At 36.8% G+C, this 17685-nt stretch overlaps 1 protein-coding gene across 5 annotated transcripts in view; it reads left to right on the plus strand.

The window, feature by feature from the left end:
- STAG2 (stromal antigen 2) overlaps positions 1 to 17685 on the plus strand; it is a 141293-nt gene that overhangs the window by 57613 nt on the left and 65995 nt on the right. For all 5 annotated transcript variants that reach the window (XM_032882337.1, XM_032882341.1, XM_032882339.1 and 2 more), the window contains 2 exons: positions 2627 to 2705; positions 8630 to 8794. In XM_032882337.1, the coding sequence (XP_032738228.1) occupies positions 2627 to 2705; positions 8630 to 8794 (244 nt within the window). The remainder of the gene's footprint in view (positions 1 to 2626; positions 2706 to 8629; positions 8795 to 17685) is intronic.

Consider the following 17685-nt stretch of genomic DNA (forward strand, 5'->3'; position numbering starts at 1 on the left):
TTTGTACATAATGGTAGCCAGTGTCTACTTTTGATGCTTTATAGGTATTCATTTTAAAAATAATTTTTTTATTTTCGGTGGAGACTAAGGTGTTCTACGGGGATATTGCTAGTATTTTGAAGTGTGCTTTTCAGTGTGATTTTAATCCCAGTGTGTATGGACTCTGTTTTTAAGATTCTTGAGGAAAATTTCTTGTTTTCATTTGAGGTAGGATACAGGATAGTCCAAGGAAAATACAATATTTGGTTGGACTATTAGAAAATTACGAAATTTCTTAAATATGTTAAGATTGGAGACAATTAAGAATGTTTGTGTTATAAACTAGACTGCTGACTATTAGAATATCTCAAGTAATTAAGGCCTGAAATAGGATAATGGGGAAGAGGGAATTGATGTGGAGGGTAGAATAAACAGTGTTTGGTTGGGTATGTGAGATGGGGGCACAGGGTAAAGAGAAAGGAGTGGAAGAGTCAGTCATATAATAGATGACTCACGAAATTTCAGGCCACTAAAAGGTTAACCTGGTATGCTCCATAAACATGCTAGCATAGGTTATTTTACCTGGGATAGGTGGTGGTGGTGTTCTTTTGATCTTAAAAGCAGAGGAAAACATAGGAGAAAGGCAGACTTTCAGGAGTATTTCTTCTCTGGTTGGGGATGTTTTCAGCTCTTACCCTGATTACTCAACTTTAGCTTTCTTCATAAGGTTTTCCAGTTAGTAATCAAACCTCTAGTGGCTCATTCTTTTAGTTGGGAGAGATGAGGATTAAGAGTGTAATTGAGCCTGTGATTAGTCTGTGGCCATTGGAATATTGCGAAGACTAGTGATTGTTTGCAGATTTATAGCAGTTACAGAGCTAAGAGAGCTAGTGTCCCACAAATGTCTTGGGAATAAAGAAATATTACTTATAGACAGCAAGATACCTAAAGACATTATCTTTCTTTTTTTTTTTTTTTTTGCAAGGCCATATAGGCGTGTGGGAAGGATATTGATGACAACAGTCTTCTTAAGATGTAATAGGCATGATTTTCAGGGTTAATATGACAGTAGTCATTCAGGTTTTGGTGCATTAACTCTTGGGAAATGGGATTTATTATAGGCCCTTTCCTCACAACGTAATAGGACATAGTTAGGATTGCCACAATCTTCAATACATTGTTTAAATTATGTTGTAGGTAACTGCTATTAATAGTAATTTTTTTCCTTGCTAGCAACTTAACCATTACTATAGGTATATAAAGTATACCTATTTACCTCATAACCTCTGGACAACTAGTTATTTTAGCAATGAAAATGGAAATAGAAGAAATCTAGTTAGAGAAGAAAAGCTTTGCATTTTTATTCCATTTGTTTTAAGCAAAACTGGTACTAGGATTACATATTTGAAGTGGTAAAACTTTTATCTTTTATGGGTGTGGCTCAGTTCTAAACTCATTATGACCCAGATTTCAAGTAAGCCTTGCCTTCAGCTCTTAAATGTGAGGGTATGTTACTACTACTTAGATAGACTCATGTTTGCATATATAGGAAGCATTACACATATGTATTTAAATTAGTCTTCTTCCTTATGTGTGAGAAAATCCAGATTATATAAAACACCTCACCTACTCCAAAATAAAGGGCAATTTCTTAGAATTATAGATTTATATATTTATTTGAGAGACAGAATATGTAGATTTACATATTGGAGGAGATTGAAGAAACTTTAGAGATTTCATTCTTTCTTGCATGTAGATTGTTTATAGATGAAAAGATTGAGAGGTTGTCACTTGTCTAAGATCACACAGTTTCTTAGTACTAGAATCAGTTCTCCTGTAGTTCACCACCTTTTTACTTCATAAAGGATTTTGATCAGTTAGCATTTCCTATTGTATTTCAAATGGTTTAGTTTGTAAAAATGTTTTATACATATCCTTTCAGAAGTACATGTTTTGTATAGTTATACTTAGATTTCCAAATATTTTTTGAGTGAGCGAGGAGTGGTCAGAGGATTCTTAATATCACTAAAATTCCCTAATAAAGATCATCCAGTTCCTAGTGTTAAAATGTAGTCTTCTCTGAACTCCGTGGTGTTGAATCAGAAAATGAAACCAGCCATTAAAATAGAACACCACAGTTACTATGGTTAAAATTTTTTTTAAAGATTTTATTTATTTATTTGACAGAGATCACAAGTAGGCAGAGAGGCTGGCAGAAAGAGAGGGGGAGGAAGGCTACCTGCTGAGCAGAGAGCCTGATGTGGGGCTCAATCCCAGGACCCTGGGATCATGAGCCGAGCTGAAGGCAGAGGCTTTAACTCACTGAGCCACCCAGGTACCCCTGTGGTTAAAATTTTGAGAGCCACTGGTATTACATGTTTTTGTTTTGGTTAAAAATTAAGAAAATAAAACATGGTTATAGATATTTTTGCTTTAGATTATTGCTTTGTAGTTTGTTACATAATTTTATGTTTGGTAATATGCTATGGTATGATGTTTTGGGGAAGCATCTTAGTTACATGTAATGCTAATAAGGAATTTTGTAAAGAGTTAACCAAGCCTTTGTTTTAGAAAATATGGCAAAAATAGAAACTTCATCTATATTTCTAAAGAAAGTTTTAAATAATTGCTTATCTTTCTGTCACAGGGAGTCAGAAACACATTTTTCTTCTGACACAGATTTTGAAGACGTTGAAGGAAAAAACCAAAAGCAAGGCAAAGGAAAAGTATGTATAGAATATATGACTTTATTTTGGTTCTTTAGGTCATTTGTATACACATATGCATATGTACATATAAAAATTCATAGCTGTTTTAGTTAGGTCTCACATGTTGTCTTTTATAAAAGTTCTCTCCCCACCACTGGTATGGTAAGCCTTCTGAATGTATATGGTTTCTTTGGCTTCTAGGTCAACTATCTTTTGATTATCTGTTTTCCACTACTGTAAAGTTGTAATTAATAATACAACATTGTTTATTTTTTTAAAATTTTGTTAAGTTCTTAATTTTAATTCCAGTATAGTTGACCTACAGTGTAATAGTTTTAGGTGTACAGTTTAGTGATTCAGCAATTCTATACATAATTCAGTGCTTGTTATGATAAGTATAGTCTTTAATCCCCATCACCTATTTCATCCCTTCCCCCACCCACCTCCCTCTGGTAACCATCAGTTTGTTTTCTGTAGTTAAAGAGTCTGATTCTTGGTTTGTCTCTCTTTTCCTTTGTTTCTTAAATTCCACATATGAGTGAAATCATAACAGTATTTGTCTTTCTCTGACTTACTTTGATTAATGTTATACTCTCTAGCTCCATCCATGTTTTTGCAAATGGCAAGATTTCATTCTTTTTTTGTGGCTGAATAATTTTCTGTTGTATATGTAGACACCACATCTTCTTTATTCATTCATCTATGGATGGGTATTTGCACTGCTTCCATAATTTGGCTATTGTAAATAACGCTGCAGTAAACATATGGGTACATATATCCTTTCAAATTAGCGTTTTTATATTCTTTGGATAAATACCAATAGTGTGATTACTGGATCATAAGGTAGTTCTGTTTTTAATGTTTTGAGGAACCTCTGTACTGTTTTCCACAGTGGCTGCACCAGTGTGTGTTCCCGCTAACACTGCATGAGTGTTCCTTTTCTCCACATCCTCACCAACACTTGTTGTTTGTATTTCTAATAGTTTATTTTGTAAAGCACAGTATGCTAAGCACAATGTGGTACACTGTTGGCTTTATTTACTCATGAGTAGTCAAACATAAAGCAAAGCAAAGCAATAAATAAAATTCCTTGTTCTAAACTGTCCTAAAAATGTAACCTATAATCAGTTTAAGTCCAGTAGGTTCCAGCTGACAAGAGTTTTACTCTTTATAAGTAATGCTAAGGATAAAAAGTAACAAAGTGAGGGGTGCCTAGCAAGCTCGGTCAGAAGAGCATTCAACGCTTGATCTCCAGGTTGTGAGTTCGAGCCCCACATTGGGTGTAGGGGTTACTTAAATAAATAAAACTTAAAAAAAAAACCCGAAACCTAACAAAGTGAGGTTCTGACTCAATAGAATGAAGATTTAGAATATATGTGCATAGCCTGAGGACCCTGAATGACTTGGTGAATGTGTAAATTATTTTGATGATTTGGAAAGTACATTTGACTCTGTGCATGTGTGTAAATACAGTGTGTAAAAGATGACTTGTTTTTGTTCACCATTTTCTTTCCCAAAATGAATTTTGGGTTTATATTTTCTTACAACAAATTTTAAAAATCTATTTATTTAAAAAATTTTTTTAAAATTTTTTCTTTTCAGCATAACAGTATTCATTGTTTTTGCACCACACCCAGTGCTCCATGCAATCTGTGACCTCTCTAATACCCACCACCTGGTTCCCCCAACCTCCCACCCCCCACCCCTTCAAAACCCTCAGATTGTTTTTCAGAGTCCATAGTCTTTCATGGTTCACCTCCCCTACCAATTTCCCTCAACTCCCTTCTCCTCTCCCATCTCCTCTTGTCCTCCATGCTATTTGTTATGCTCCACAAATAAGTGAAACCATGTGATAATTGACTCTGCTTGACTTATTTCACTCAGCATAATCTCTTCCAGTCCCGTCCATGTTGCTACAAAAGTTGGGTATTCATCCTTTCTGATGGAGGCATAATACTCCATAGTGTATATGGACCACATATTCCTTATCCATTCCCCAAACTACTAGAATTCATACAGCAATTCAGCAATGTGGCAGGATATTTAAAAAATTTTTTTAAAGATTTTATTTATTTAGAGAGAGAGCCCAAGCAGGACTAAGGGCAGAAAAAAAAGGGGAGAAAGAATCTCAAGCAGACTCCACGCTGAGCATGGAGACCCATGCAGGGCTTGATCTCGTGGCGCTGAGATCAAGATCTAAGCTGGAATCAAGAGTCGGATGCTTAACTGACTGAGTCACCCAGGCACCGTGACACATTTACTTTTAAAAAGTCTGTAATTGTCATGATCTTAGGGTCCTGGAATGGATTCCTGCATTGGGCTCTCTGCTCAGCAGGGAGTCTGCTTCCTTCTCTCTCTGCCTGCCTATTTATTTGCCTACCTGTGATCTCTCTCTATCTGTGTCAAATAAATAAAATCTTTTTTAAAAAAGTCTGTAATAGTGGTGCCTGGGTGGCTCAGTCTGTTAAGCATCTGCCTTTGGCTCAGGTCATGATCCCAGGGTCCTGGGATGGAGTCCTAACTCAGGGTTCCTTGTTCAGTGGGGAGCGTGCTCCTCCCTCTCCCAGTCCCCCTTCTTGTGCTCTCTCTCTCTCTGTGACAAATAAATAAAATCTTAAAAACAAAAGAAAAGATGTCTATAATACAGAACTGTACAATAAACAAAGTAAATTTCCCTGTAAACCTATCTCACAGAGGTAAGATAATCTTTAAACATTTTGTGAACCGTTCTTTTGTACATACACCTGTCTGTAAACATGCACATAGACTTTTACTTAAATGGATTCATACTATGCAAACTGTTTAATTTGCTTTTAAAACTTAATAGTATGTTGTAAGCAGCTTTCCTGTCAGTGAATTTTTTTAAAGATTTTATTTATTTATTTGACAGACAGAGATCACAAGTAGGCAGAGAGGCAGGCAGAGAGAGAGAGAGGAGAAGCAGGCTCCCTGCGGAACAGAGAGCCTGATGTGGGGCTCGATCCCAGGACCCTAGGATCAGGACCTGAGCCAAAGGCAGAGGCTTTAACCCACTGAGCCACTCAGGCGCCCCCTGTCAGTGAATTTTTGCTATCAGTTCTAATGGTGTCAGAGCACCCCATTTTATCTATGGAATACAATTTATTTAATTAATCTTTGGTATATATTTTTAGAGTTCACATAATCCATATTTCATAATTTCATATCTGTTTTTAGTCTCTTAAAACATAGACATTTTGAGACAAAAGTGTGAATAAATAAAATGTTAACTCATGACTGTCCAAAGACAGTCATAATTCTAGTGGGTAGTGTATGGTTATCCATTAGAAAACTAATTTTTCTTACTCTGCAGCCATCTTGCAAAACTGAAAATGTACTTTTGACTTTGATTTAATTTACAAGTTGGGACAAGACTCACAGTGGCATCTGACTAGAGGACTCCCCAAAGTTTTTGTGCCACAGTTTAGTTGTATAGTCACTGCTACGAGTGAGGTGTCAGGTCTCAGATTAAGGATTTATAATAATAATAATGATAATAATAATCATAGTAACTACGTTTTGACACTATGCTATGTATGTTCCAAGCACTGTGCTAAAAATACGTTATCTTAATTTAATATTTGAACCACCCTGTGAATTAGAAAACTTCCTGATTTTATACATAGGAAACTGGTCCAGAGAAGTTCAGTGGTTAAAGGGTTTGAACCCACATCTGTTAAAAGGTGGTGAGAGCAGAAGCAGGGTTGGGGCAGAGGAAGAGGAAGAAGCAGACTCCCCTCTGAGCAGGGAGTCCCACGTGGAGCTTTATCCCAGAACCTGGGATCAGGACCAGAGCCAGAGGCAGAGGCTTAGCCACTGAGCCACCCAGGCCCCCCCCCCAACATCCCCCGACCCCATAGTCTTGCTTTAGAGATGTTTTTTCATCTACAAGATTGTACCCAGGTTAGCATGTTTACTTCTTGTACTTCCCTGTATTATCATTCCTTGCACATTGTTTTTTTTTTTCTAGCATAGCATATCCACTGAGCCATTTTAATTGTACTAGTTTTCCATACCAACAGGGAATATTGAAGCATATGATAGGTAAATTGAAAATATATAATTCCATTTAATTAACACTTACATTTTCTACTTTTCTGGTGTACTCTCTGTAGTTGATCTTTTCTTTCTCCTTTATCTCTGAAATTACTTTTACTGGGGACAATAACCTTTCATTCTGCAATTAGGAATTAATGACTTAGGTTCACAAAGACTGAATCTCATTAACAAAACAATGTAAATTAACAAGTAATATATTTCAGTTGTTAGGAAGGAGTTTGAGGTAGTTGTTAAGAGTAGGGTGGTTTTGGACTCTTGAGGAAGGAGGAAGGATCCTCTTCGGAACAAAGTATACAAACATACAGGCTGTCAGTAGAAATAAGTGTGTAGAGTTGGCGGTAGATCAGCGGTATGCAAACTATGGCCTGTTTCTATAGTGTCCATGATCTAAGAATTTTTTTTTAAATTTCAAAGGGTTGTAAAAATAAAAAAAAAAGAATATGTGACAGAGGGGGCGCCTGGGTGGCTCAGTGGGTTAAAGCCTCTCCCTTCGGCTCAGGTCATGATCCCAGGGTCCTGGGATAGAGCCCCGCATTGGGCTCCCTGCTCAGCAGGGATCCTGCTTCCTCCTCTCTCTGCCGGTCTCCCTGCCTACTTGTGATCTCTGTCCGTCAAATAAATAAAATAAAAATCCTTAAAAAAAAGAAAGAATATGTGACAGAGATGGAATGTGGTGGCCTGCAAAGTCTGAAATATTTACTGTGTGGTATTTTACAGAAAGTTTGCCGATCCTTGCTCTAAATCACAGAAATGTGTAGGTTGAAAAGAGATGTAGAAATCATCTATTCTAATGTGTAAAGATTTTTTTTAAGATTTTATTTATTTATTTGACAGAGATCACAAGTAGGCAGAGAGGCAGGCAGAAAGAGAGGGGGAAGCAGGCTCCCTGCTGAGCAGAGAGCTTGACACGGGCCTCCATCTCAGGACCCTGAGATCATGACCTGAGCCAAAGGCAGAGGCTTAACTCACTGAGCCACCCAGGCGCCCCTAATCTGTAAAGATTTAATACAACTTTGACATTTTAGAAATGAGAATTCTGAGTTAGGGAATGACTTGCTTTTCTATAACAAGTTAAAAGGCCGTGGGAAGTATTTTATAACTGAAGCGTGTAGGCAGCCTTTTCGCGGATTTATGAAGTCCCCACTCCCCAGTACTGACAACTTCCTTATAAAGGGGGTTCATTTCCATAGTGTTCATTAACTAAATTTTCTTGATAAATAAGTGTGGAGTTATCACTAGTTGTACAGAGGAACATGATTTTTTTTAATTTGAATTCTCCTTCGTTTATCCGGAATATGAATGAGGTTGATACACATACTCATACTTTTTAGAATTCCTTTATCAGTGCACTGCAGTAATTTATAAGACTAATAGTTAAAATTTAGAAATTTGAACTAAGTACGAGTTACTTATTTGATAGTGTTTTGTTATTCTTGCTGCCCACTGCAGTCTGCCCCTTAAAGCAGCAACCCTATGAGTAGGCACAGTTTTATCCTCACTTTACAAATTAGAAACTCTGAAGCACAGTAAGGTTAAGTAATTTGCCCAACATCACTCAGCTAATAGGAGTAAAACTTTGGACCCACGTAGTCCGTCAGTCTGCAGAGGCTGTGCTCCTTACTACTGTGTCATGTGAGGTGTCTGGTACTATAAATGAAAAAATTGATGCCACAAAGAAGCTGTCTTAACCATATCTTTTTATTATGACATGTGTATGGCACTCCTCTTTAGGTCAGGTTTAGGCATATTATAATTATAATTATATAATTAAAATAATATAATTATTTTAACTGCTTTCTGCCATAGCTTTATTTTAAATTTTCAAGGATAATGATATAACTTAATTAACTTGTATTTTTATGCAGACTTGTAAAAAAGGCAAAAAGGGCCCAGGAGAAAAGGGCAAAGGTGGAAATGGTGGAGGAAAACCTCCTTCTGGTCCAAACCGAATGAATGGTCATCACCAACAGAATGGAGTGGAAAACATGATGTTGTTTGAAGTTGTTAAAATGGGCAAGAGTGCTATGCAGGTAATATTTATTGTGTTCTTCCCAGTTTATTTGTTCATTTTAAACTTTAGTGAGTTATATAAAATCCCTGAGTTTTCTAATTGCACTAAAAGAAACTAACACTTGCTTATAGAAAAAAGCAACAGAGTCATCGGAAAACTAGGGATCTGTCTATTCAGACATAAGACCTTTAAGCTGTGTCTTGAGTCATTTTCTGCTGCATTATTTTCTTTTAATAGCATATAATAAAAATTATTTGCTAAAAAAATACGCTGATGTAAACTGTGAGGTTTCAGTTTCCCCTGAATTTGTTTGGCTGCCATTAAAATATGAAGTCCTTTGCCCATATAGAATTCTTGGTTGAGTGATCTAATATAATCACTCTCCACTTTAGTGAATTGAATTATGTTGATCACTGTTGTCTGTTACAAAGTTTATTACTTGTGCTGTTTCTTAGCAGAAGAGTAAAAAGTGAGAGTCATAGCCATGTCAAATCATCCTAATTTTATTCCTTCTGTATAATTTTATGACAATAGAAGCATTTAGGCTTTATAGTGGAGACTAAACCCAAATGGTTTTATTTATTTTTTTTTAATTTTTTTAAAAGATTTTATTTATTTATTTGACAGACAGAGATCACAAGTAGGCAGAGAGGCAGGCAGAGAGAGAGGAGGAAGCAGGCTCCCTGGGGCTCGATCCCAGGACCCTGAGATCATGACCTGAGCCGAAGGCAGCGGCTTAACCCACTGAGCCACCCAGGCGCCCTCCCCCCCCATACGGTTTTAAAGAAATTGAATAAACACTATGCTCAAAGTATATACATGCTTAATAAAGTTATTTTTTACTGTATAAAAGCCATAGTGAATATTTTTTAGCAAATTAATTTTAATTAATTAAATGATTTATGGAGAACTAGCCATTTAAGCATTCTCTTATGAGAGAGTAACAAATGCAAATCTTGTTTATAAATATGGGCTTATCTGATATGTATGGCTTTGTAAATAAATTTTTAAGTATCAGTTGGGAATGATAAGCCACATTTTTACATGTAAAATAAAAAATTGTTGTTTTGAGCTATCATCAGTTGTACAGAGGAATGTGACTTTTAAAATTTGAATTTGGGGATGCCTGGGTGGCTCAGTTGTTAAGCAACTGCCTTCAGCTCAGGTTATAATCCCAGGGCCCTGAGATTGAGCATTAGGCTCTTTGCTCAGCAGGGAGCCTGCTTCTCCCTCTCCTACTCCCCATGCTGTGTTCCCTCTCAGCTGTCTCTGTCAAATAAATAAAATCTTTAAAAATAAATAAAATTTGAATTTGCCTTAATTTAGTCATACATGGTTTACATTTTATATAGTTGTGATGAGGGTGTAGATTTTATTTCTTTAATGTTTTAAATTATTATTTCATATATATATTCAATATTTTTAAAAATAATATCTTATTATATTATAGTGATATGGTTTATTTAGTCATTCCCTAATTTAGAAAGTTATCCCCTTCTCTCTGATTCCCATTTTGGGTAAACTTTATCAAAGGAATAAATTGTCTCAGTTACGTTATATATACCATTTCATTACTTTCCTTTTTATATTATACTTTTTCTCTATAATATTTTAAGCTGTTAAGTGCATTAATCTTTTTTTGGTATCTTTCATTTTTGTTAACATCAGAAATCTCAACTTACATCCACAGCTAATTAGGCTGTTCTATTTTTGTCTAGTCTATAGGGTTTTTGTTTAACTTTTCAGTTCATCAAAAATTTTCAATAGAAAATGTGAGGATTTAGCTTTATATTTAGTTGTTTTGTTAGTGGTATCTCATTGTTTAAAGAATGAACTTTTTCCTTATTTTTATGTTGATTATGTTTTGGCATATATTAAGATTGTACCTCTGTGTTACTTGTTTTTTCTTTTTCACCCTTAAAAGTGAAATGTCCACAGTATCTCTCCACTGATTTCCCTGAATGGACTCTTAACCTCCAGTTTGTTTTGTGTACTCCCACTTGTGTTATCTTGGTAATATGAAATTTGATCAAGGAAGTCTCCTGTTTACAAGCTTCTAACAGTTCTTCCTTATCTAAAAGTTCCAGCCCAGATTTTTTTTTATGATGTGCTTCCTATTCCCCAGCCACTGTACGTACTCTGCCTCCACCCTACTCTCCACAACGCACCCCCCCCCCTTTCTTTTTGTTTTTCCCTTTGCCTGGAATAGTCTTCACGTAAGATTAACTTAAATCACATGTCACTCGTTGAGAAGCATTCTTGGGCTCTGTCTCTTTCTCCCCCTGAATATATTTTTTACTCTTCTCTTTCCCTTATAGCATTTAATATATTGTATTATAGGTGTGCATATGTCTGAATTTGCTTCTAGATCATTAATTTCTTGATCAAAGACTGTATATTATTCATTTTTTTAATCCCAGGGTATACCTATTTCAGTAATTAGAGGTGAGGATAAGTATCAGACTGGCTGTTGGTTTTAAAATAGTTATTATATATATTAAGAAAGGAGGGATCTGGGACACTTGGGTGGCTCAGTAGGTTAAGTGTCTGCCTTCGGCTCCTGCTGTTAAGCGGGACTCCCTGCTCAGTGGGGAGCCTGCTTCCCCCTCTCTCTCTGCCTCCCTCTCTGCTTCTCCCTATCCCTGCCTCTCTCCCTCTGCATGCTACCCTTCCTGCTTGCACATGTGTGCTTTCTCTTTTTCTCTCTGACAAATAAGTAAATCTTTTTAAAGAATCAGTCTTTAAAGGGGTGCCTGGGTAGCTCAGTGAGTTAAGCCTCTGCCTTTGGCTCAGGTCCTGATCTCAGGGTCCTGGGCTTGAGCCCCTTGTTGGGCTCTCTACTCAGTGGGGAGCCTGCTTCCTCCTCTCTCTCTGCCTGCCTCTCTGCCTACTTGTGATCTCTCTCTCTCTGTCAAATAAATAAATAAATAAAATCTTCAAAAAAACATCAGTCTTTAAAAAAAAAAGGATCATGCATGCATATGTCCCTAGTTCTATTAGATAATATATATTGAATTTTATTGGATAAATTCTTAGCATACTGCTTGATGATTAAAATTTTAAAATATTTTAATGTGTTATATTGCATTATATTTATTACAGCAGCCTTGTATTCCCAGTACAAATTCTATTTGATCTTTTTGAATAAGTTTTTAATATGATGTGATCTTTTTTTGTAAGATTTCATTAAGTATTTTTATATCTTTATTGTTGAAATAGCCCTTCTTCCAGTCATCTATTGCTGTATAACAAATCACTCCAAAGTTAGTGATGTAAAGGAACAGCCATTTTACTAGGCTTAATGATTCTCTTGGTCTAGAATTCAGGCAGAACTAAATAGGGATGAAATTGTCTGTGCTCCCATCCGTGATGGTTTGTGCCTTAACCTGAGATACTTTTAATGCTCAGCGGTTACAGAAACAGGTAAGGACTATACTTCCCTGGAGCCTTCTTTATTCATTTTTGGTGCCTAATCTGGAGTGACTTGAAGGCTGGGCGCTGCTGGAACTATTACCTGGAATACCTTCAAATGGTTTTTTCATGTGGCTTGGGTTTCCTACAGTATGGCTTCTGGGTTTGGAGAGTGTCTTGAGCAGAGATCTGATTCTCTGTTCTCCAAGAACCAAGTACAGAAGTGGAATGGTGGTCCATGACTTAATCTTGGAAGCATCATTTTTATTGCCTTCAGTTCTAGAAAAGGGAATGTAGACCCCACTTATTGAAGAGCAGTGTCAAACATTTTGGGCCATGTTTTAAAACTCTCACAGTCCCATAATACATTCTTTTGATATTTATTACCTGTATGATATTTGGGAATAATCTTAAGTTTACATACATAAGCTATTGTCAAATATAGAAAAGGACTGAAATCTAGAAATTAGGTAAAATTTTAGAAGATCTCCAGTCAATCTCTTTGAGCCAGGTAATTCTTAGATAATATTTCCTTTTTATTTTCTTTAATTTGTAATGACACCACCATTTCTGTACGTCAGATTGCACACATAATTCATTTAGTTTATACCCAGGTTTCGTATTTATTTGTATATAACTTAAACATTTTTCCCTACTGACGCTTGTTTTTAAAAAAGATGTATTTATTTTATTAGAGCAAGAAAGAGTGCATGTGTGTGCAAGAACAGGGGGAGAGGCAGAGGAAAAGAATATCAAGTAGACTTCCTGCTGAGTGTGGAGCGCAGTTCAGCTCCATCTCAGGACCCAGAGATCGTGACCTGAACTGAAATCAAGAGTGGGATGCTCAATGAACTGAGCTACCCAGGTTCCCCTGTCATCCTAATTTTTAAAACTTGGTTTATTTAAAAATAGTTTTCATCTGCTGTTTGGTTTCCTCTTCTATCCCCCCAAAGAATCGCGTGCTGCTTTTTATTTTTTTAGCTCTGTCCTATTTAAAAAAAATACTATGTTGAAACATAATTCACATACCACAAAATTCACCCTTTTAACATGTAAATTCAGTTGTGTTTAGTATATTCATAGAGTTGTGTAGCCAACACCAAGTCTAATTTTAAAATATTTTTCAATATCCCAGAAGGAAACTTTGTGCCTGTTAGCCATTACTTTCTCTTTGCCTGTCCCAGGTCTAGGCTACCACTAATGTAGTTTTTATAAATTTGCCTATTCTGGACATTTCATATATATGATTCATTCAATATGCGGTCCTTTATCAGTGGTTTCTTTGACTTGGCATGTTTTCAAGGTTCATCCATATTGTGGTATGTATTATAATCTCATTCTTTTTTATTGCCAAATAATACTCCATTTTGTTTATCCGTTCATCTTTTGATGCATATTTGCTTTGGTTCTACTTTTTGGCTATTGTGAGTAATGCTATTACAGGTATTCTTGTACAAGTCTTTTTTTTTTTTTTTTTTTTAGCATATGTCTTCATTTCTCCTGGGTATTATATATCTAGGAGTTGAGTTGTAGATCATATGGTAACTGTTAAACCTGTTTTGTTTCATTTATTTTTTTAAAGATTTTATTTATTTATTTGACAGCGAGAGAGGGGGTACAAGCAGGGGGAGTGGGAGAGGGAGAAGCAGGCTTCCCGCCAAGCAGGGAGCCCAATGTGGGGCTTGATCTGGGGCTTGATCCAAGGATCCTGGGATCATGACCTGAGCCGGAGGCAGACACTTAACAACTGAGCCACCCAGGGGCCCCAAACCTTTTTTATTTTTTTAAAGATTTTATTTATTTACTTGAGAGAGAGGGAGAGAGCACAGGCAGGGGGAGCAGCAGAGAGAGAGGGAGAAGCAGGCTCCCCAATAAGCAGGGAGCCCAGTGTGGGGCTCAATCCCAGGATCATAACCTGAGCTGAAGGTAGATGTTTAATGGGCTGAGCTACTCAGGTTTCCCAAGTGGTATCTTTACTTTACTTTTGATTTCTATTTCCTTGGTGGCCAGTTTTGAGCATCTTTTGATGAGCTAATGGCTATTTGTATGTCTTCTATAATGAGTTATATTCAGAATCTTTGTCTATATTTTTAATTAGATTACTTGGCTTTTAAAAATTATTGAATTGCTCTTAAAAAAATTATTGAATTGCTCTTAAGTCCCTTTCCTTAAACTTCATGAGCCTGGGTGGCTCAGTGGGTTAAGCCTCTGCCTTCGTCTCAGGTCACCATCTCAGGGTCCTGGGATTGAGCCTCACACCGGGCTCTCTGCTTAGCAGGGAGCCTGCTTCCTCCTATCTCTCTGCCTGCTCTCTGCCTACTTGTGATCTCTGTCAAATAAATAAATAAAAATATTTTTAAAAAATTATTAAACTGCAAGAGTTCTTGATGTAGGCATACCTCAGGGGTCCTGTGAGTTGAATTTTAGACCACTTCACTAAAGCAGATAACCATAATAAAGCAAGTCAGATGAATTTTTTTGGTATCCCAATTCCTATAAAAGTTATGTTTACACTATACTGTAGTCTGTTAAGTGTGCAACAGCATTATGTCTGAACTGTATATACCTTAAATAAAAAATACTTTATTGCTAAAAAATACTAATTATCTGAGCTTACAGTGAGTTGTAATCCTTTTTCTGGTGGAGGATCTTGCCTCAGTGTTGATGGCTGCTGACTGATTGAGGTGGTGTTTGCTGAAGGTTTGGGTGGCAATCGCAATTTCTTAGAATAAGACAACAATGAAGTTTGCCGCAATGATAGATGCCTTTTCACAGTTGGTTTCTTTGTAGTATGAGATACTGTTTGATAGCATTTTACCCACATTAGAACTTCTTTCAAAATTGAAGTCAGTCTTCTCTAACTCTCCTGCTATTTTATCATCCAAGTTGATGTAATATTCTAAATCCTTTGATGTTATTTCAACAATCTTCACAGCATCTTCACCTGGAGTAGATTCCTCTTCAAGAAATCACTTTCTTTGATCATCCATAAAAAGTAGTTCCTCATCCGTTAAAAGTTTTATCATGAGATTTCAGCAATTCAGTCACATCTTTAGGCTGCATTTCTTTTTTTTAAAAGACTTTGTTTATTTATTTGACAGAGAGAGTACAAGCAGGGGGAGCTACAGGCAGAGGGAGAGGGAGAAGCAGGCTCCCCACTAAGCAGAGAGCCCGACATGGGGCTCCATCCCAGGACCCTGGGATCATGACCCAAGCTGAAGGCAGACGCCTAACCGACTGAGCCTCCCAGGTGCCCCTAGGCTCCATTTATAATTGTAGTTCTTATGCTATTTTCTACCACATCTGCAGTGAAATTTTTACCACATCCATTGAAAGTCATGAAGCCCTCAAAGTCATCTGTTAGAGTTACAATCAGCTTCTTCTAAAGTCCTGTTAATGTTGATAGTTTGACTTCTTCCCATGGATCATGAATGTTCAAAATGGAGTCTAGAATGATGAATCATTTACAGGAGGTTTTCAGTTGACTTTGTCCATATCCATCAGAGGAGTCACCATGTAAGGCTATGTATATAGCCTTGTGAAAATGTATTTCTTAAATAAGAAGAATTGAAAGTTGAAATTACTCCTTTAACCATGGGCTTCAGAATGGATTTTTTTGTTAGTAGGCATGAAAACAACATGAATGTCATTGTACATCTCCATCAGAGCTCTTGAGTGACCAGGTGCATTGTCAGTAACAGTAATATTTTGAAAGGAATCTTTTTCTTCTGAGTAGTGGATTTGGAAGTGGGCTTCAGATATTCAGTAAGCCATGTTGTAAATAGGCTATTATCCAGTCTTTGTTGTTTGATTTGTAGAGCGTAGGCAGAGTAGATTCAGCATAATTCTTAAGGGCTCTAGGATTTTTGTAATGGTAAACGAGCCCTGGCTTCAGTTTAATCAGTTGCATTAAGTAAGTCCCTGACAAGAGAGTCAGTCTGTTCTTTGAAGCTTTGAAGACAGGAATTGACTTCCTCCAGCTATCAAAGTCATAGCATCTACTTCCAATATAAGCCTATTTTGTCTACATTGAAAATTTATTGTTGTGTAGCCACCCTGGTTAATTATCTTATCTAGTTTTCTGGATAACTTACTCCAGCTTCTACATCAGCATTTACTACTATTTCACTTTGCACTTTTTTTTAAAAAAAGATTTTATTTATTTGACAGACAGAGATTACAAGTAGGTGGAGAGGCAGGCAGAGAGAGGAGGAAGCAGGCTCCCTGTGGAGCAGAGAGCCTGATGTGGGGCTTGATTCCATCATGACCTGAGCGGAAGGCAGAAGCTTTAAACCACTGAGCCACCCAGGCGCCCTCACTTTGCACTTCGATATAAAGAAGACTCCTTCTTTCCTTAAACTTCATGAACCAACTTCTGCTAGCTTCAAGTTTTCCTTCTGCATTTTTCTTCACCTCTCCCAGCCTTCAAAGAATTGAAAAGTTGGGAGCCTTGTTCTGGATTAGGCTTTGGTTTAAGGCTGTGTTGTGGCTGGTTTGATTCTTTTGTTCATATCTCTAAAACATTGTCCATATAGCAATAAGGCTGTTTCACTTTATTGTCATCATGTGTTCACTGAACAGCACTTTATTTTCTGTAAGAGTTTCTCCTTTGCATTTATAACTTGGCTGTTTGGCTCAAGAGGCTTATCTTTTGGCCTGTCTTGGCTTTCCACGTGCCTTCCTCGGTAAGCATAATCATTTTCTATCTTTTGATTTAAAGTGAGAGATATGCAGCTCTTCCTTTCACTTAAACACTTAGAGCTCATTGTGGGGTTATTAATTGGCCTAATTTTAACACTGTTATCTGTTAATCTGTTAATACTATTCCCAGTTAATCTCGGGGAATAGGGGGGTCTGAGGAGAGGGAGAGGTGGAGGAATCCCAACACACACAACATTTATTAAGTTTGCTGTCTTATATGGGTACGATTTGTGGTGCCCCAAAACAACTACAATAGTGACATCAAAGATCTCTGATCCCAGATTACCATTAATAAATACAATGAAAGAGTTTAAAATGTTGAGAGAATTACCAAATGTGACAGAGACAACATGGTGAGCACCTGCTGCTGAAAAAATGGCTCTGATTGACTTGCTTGACACAGGGTTGCCACAAACCTTTGGCTTGTAATACACACACAAACACACACACTCCCTCTCTCTCTCTCTTTCTCTCTCTCTCCCTCTCTCTGTGTGAAGCGCAGTGAAGTGCAGTAAACCGAGATATGCCTTTATATTTTGAGCACCAGTGCCTTATCAGATATATGATTTGCATATGTTTTCTCCTATTCTGTGGGTTGCTTCTCTCATCTTTGATGGAGTCTTTTGAAACAAAACTTTTATGATTAAGTGAAATTCATTTTTTCTTTTGTCTCGTGCTTTAATATCTAAGAGTACTTTGCTTAACATATGGATATGAAGACTTACGTGTTTTATAGTTTAAGCTGTTATATTTCAGTTTCTGATCCATTTTAAGTGTTATTTATGGTATGAGATAGGG

This window comes from Lontra canadensis, unplaced genomic scaffold, assembly GCF_010015895.1.
Source record: "Lontra canadensis isolate GAN:19392208 unplaced genomic scaffold, GSC_riverotter_1.0 scaffold81, whole genome shotgun sequence".
NCBI lineage: Eukaryota > Metazoa > Chordata > Mammalia > Carnivora > Mustelidae > Lontra > Lontra canadensis.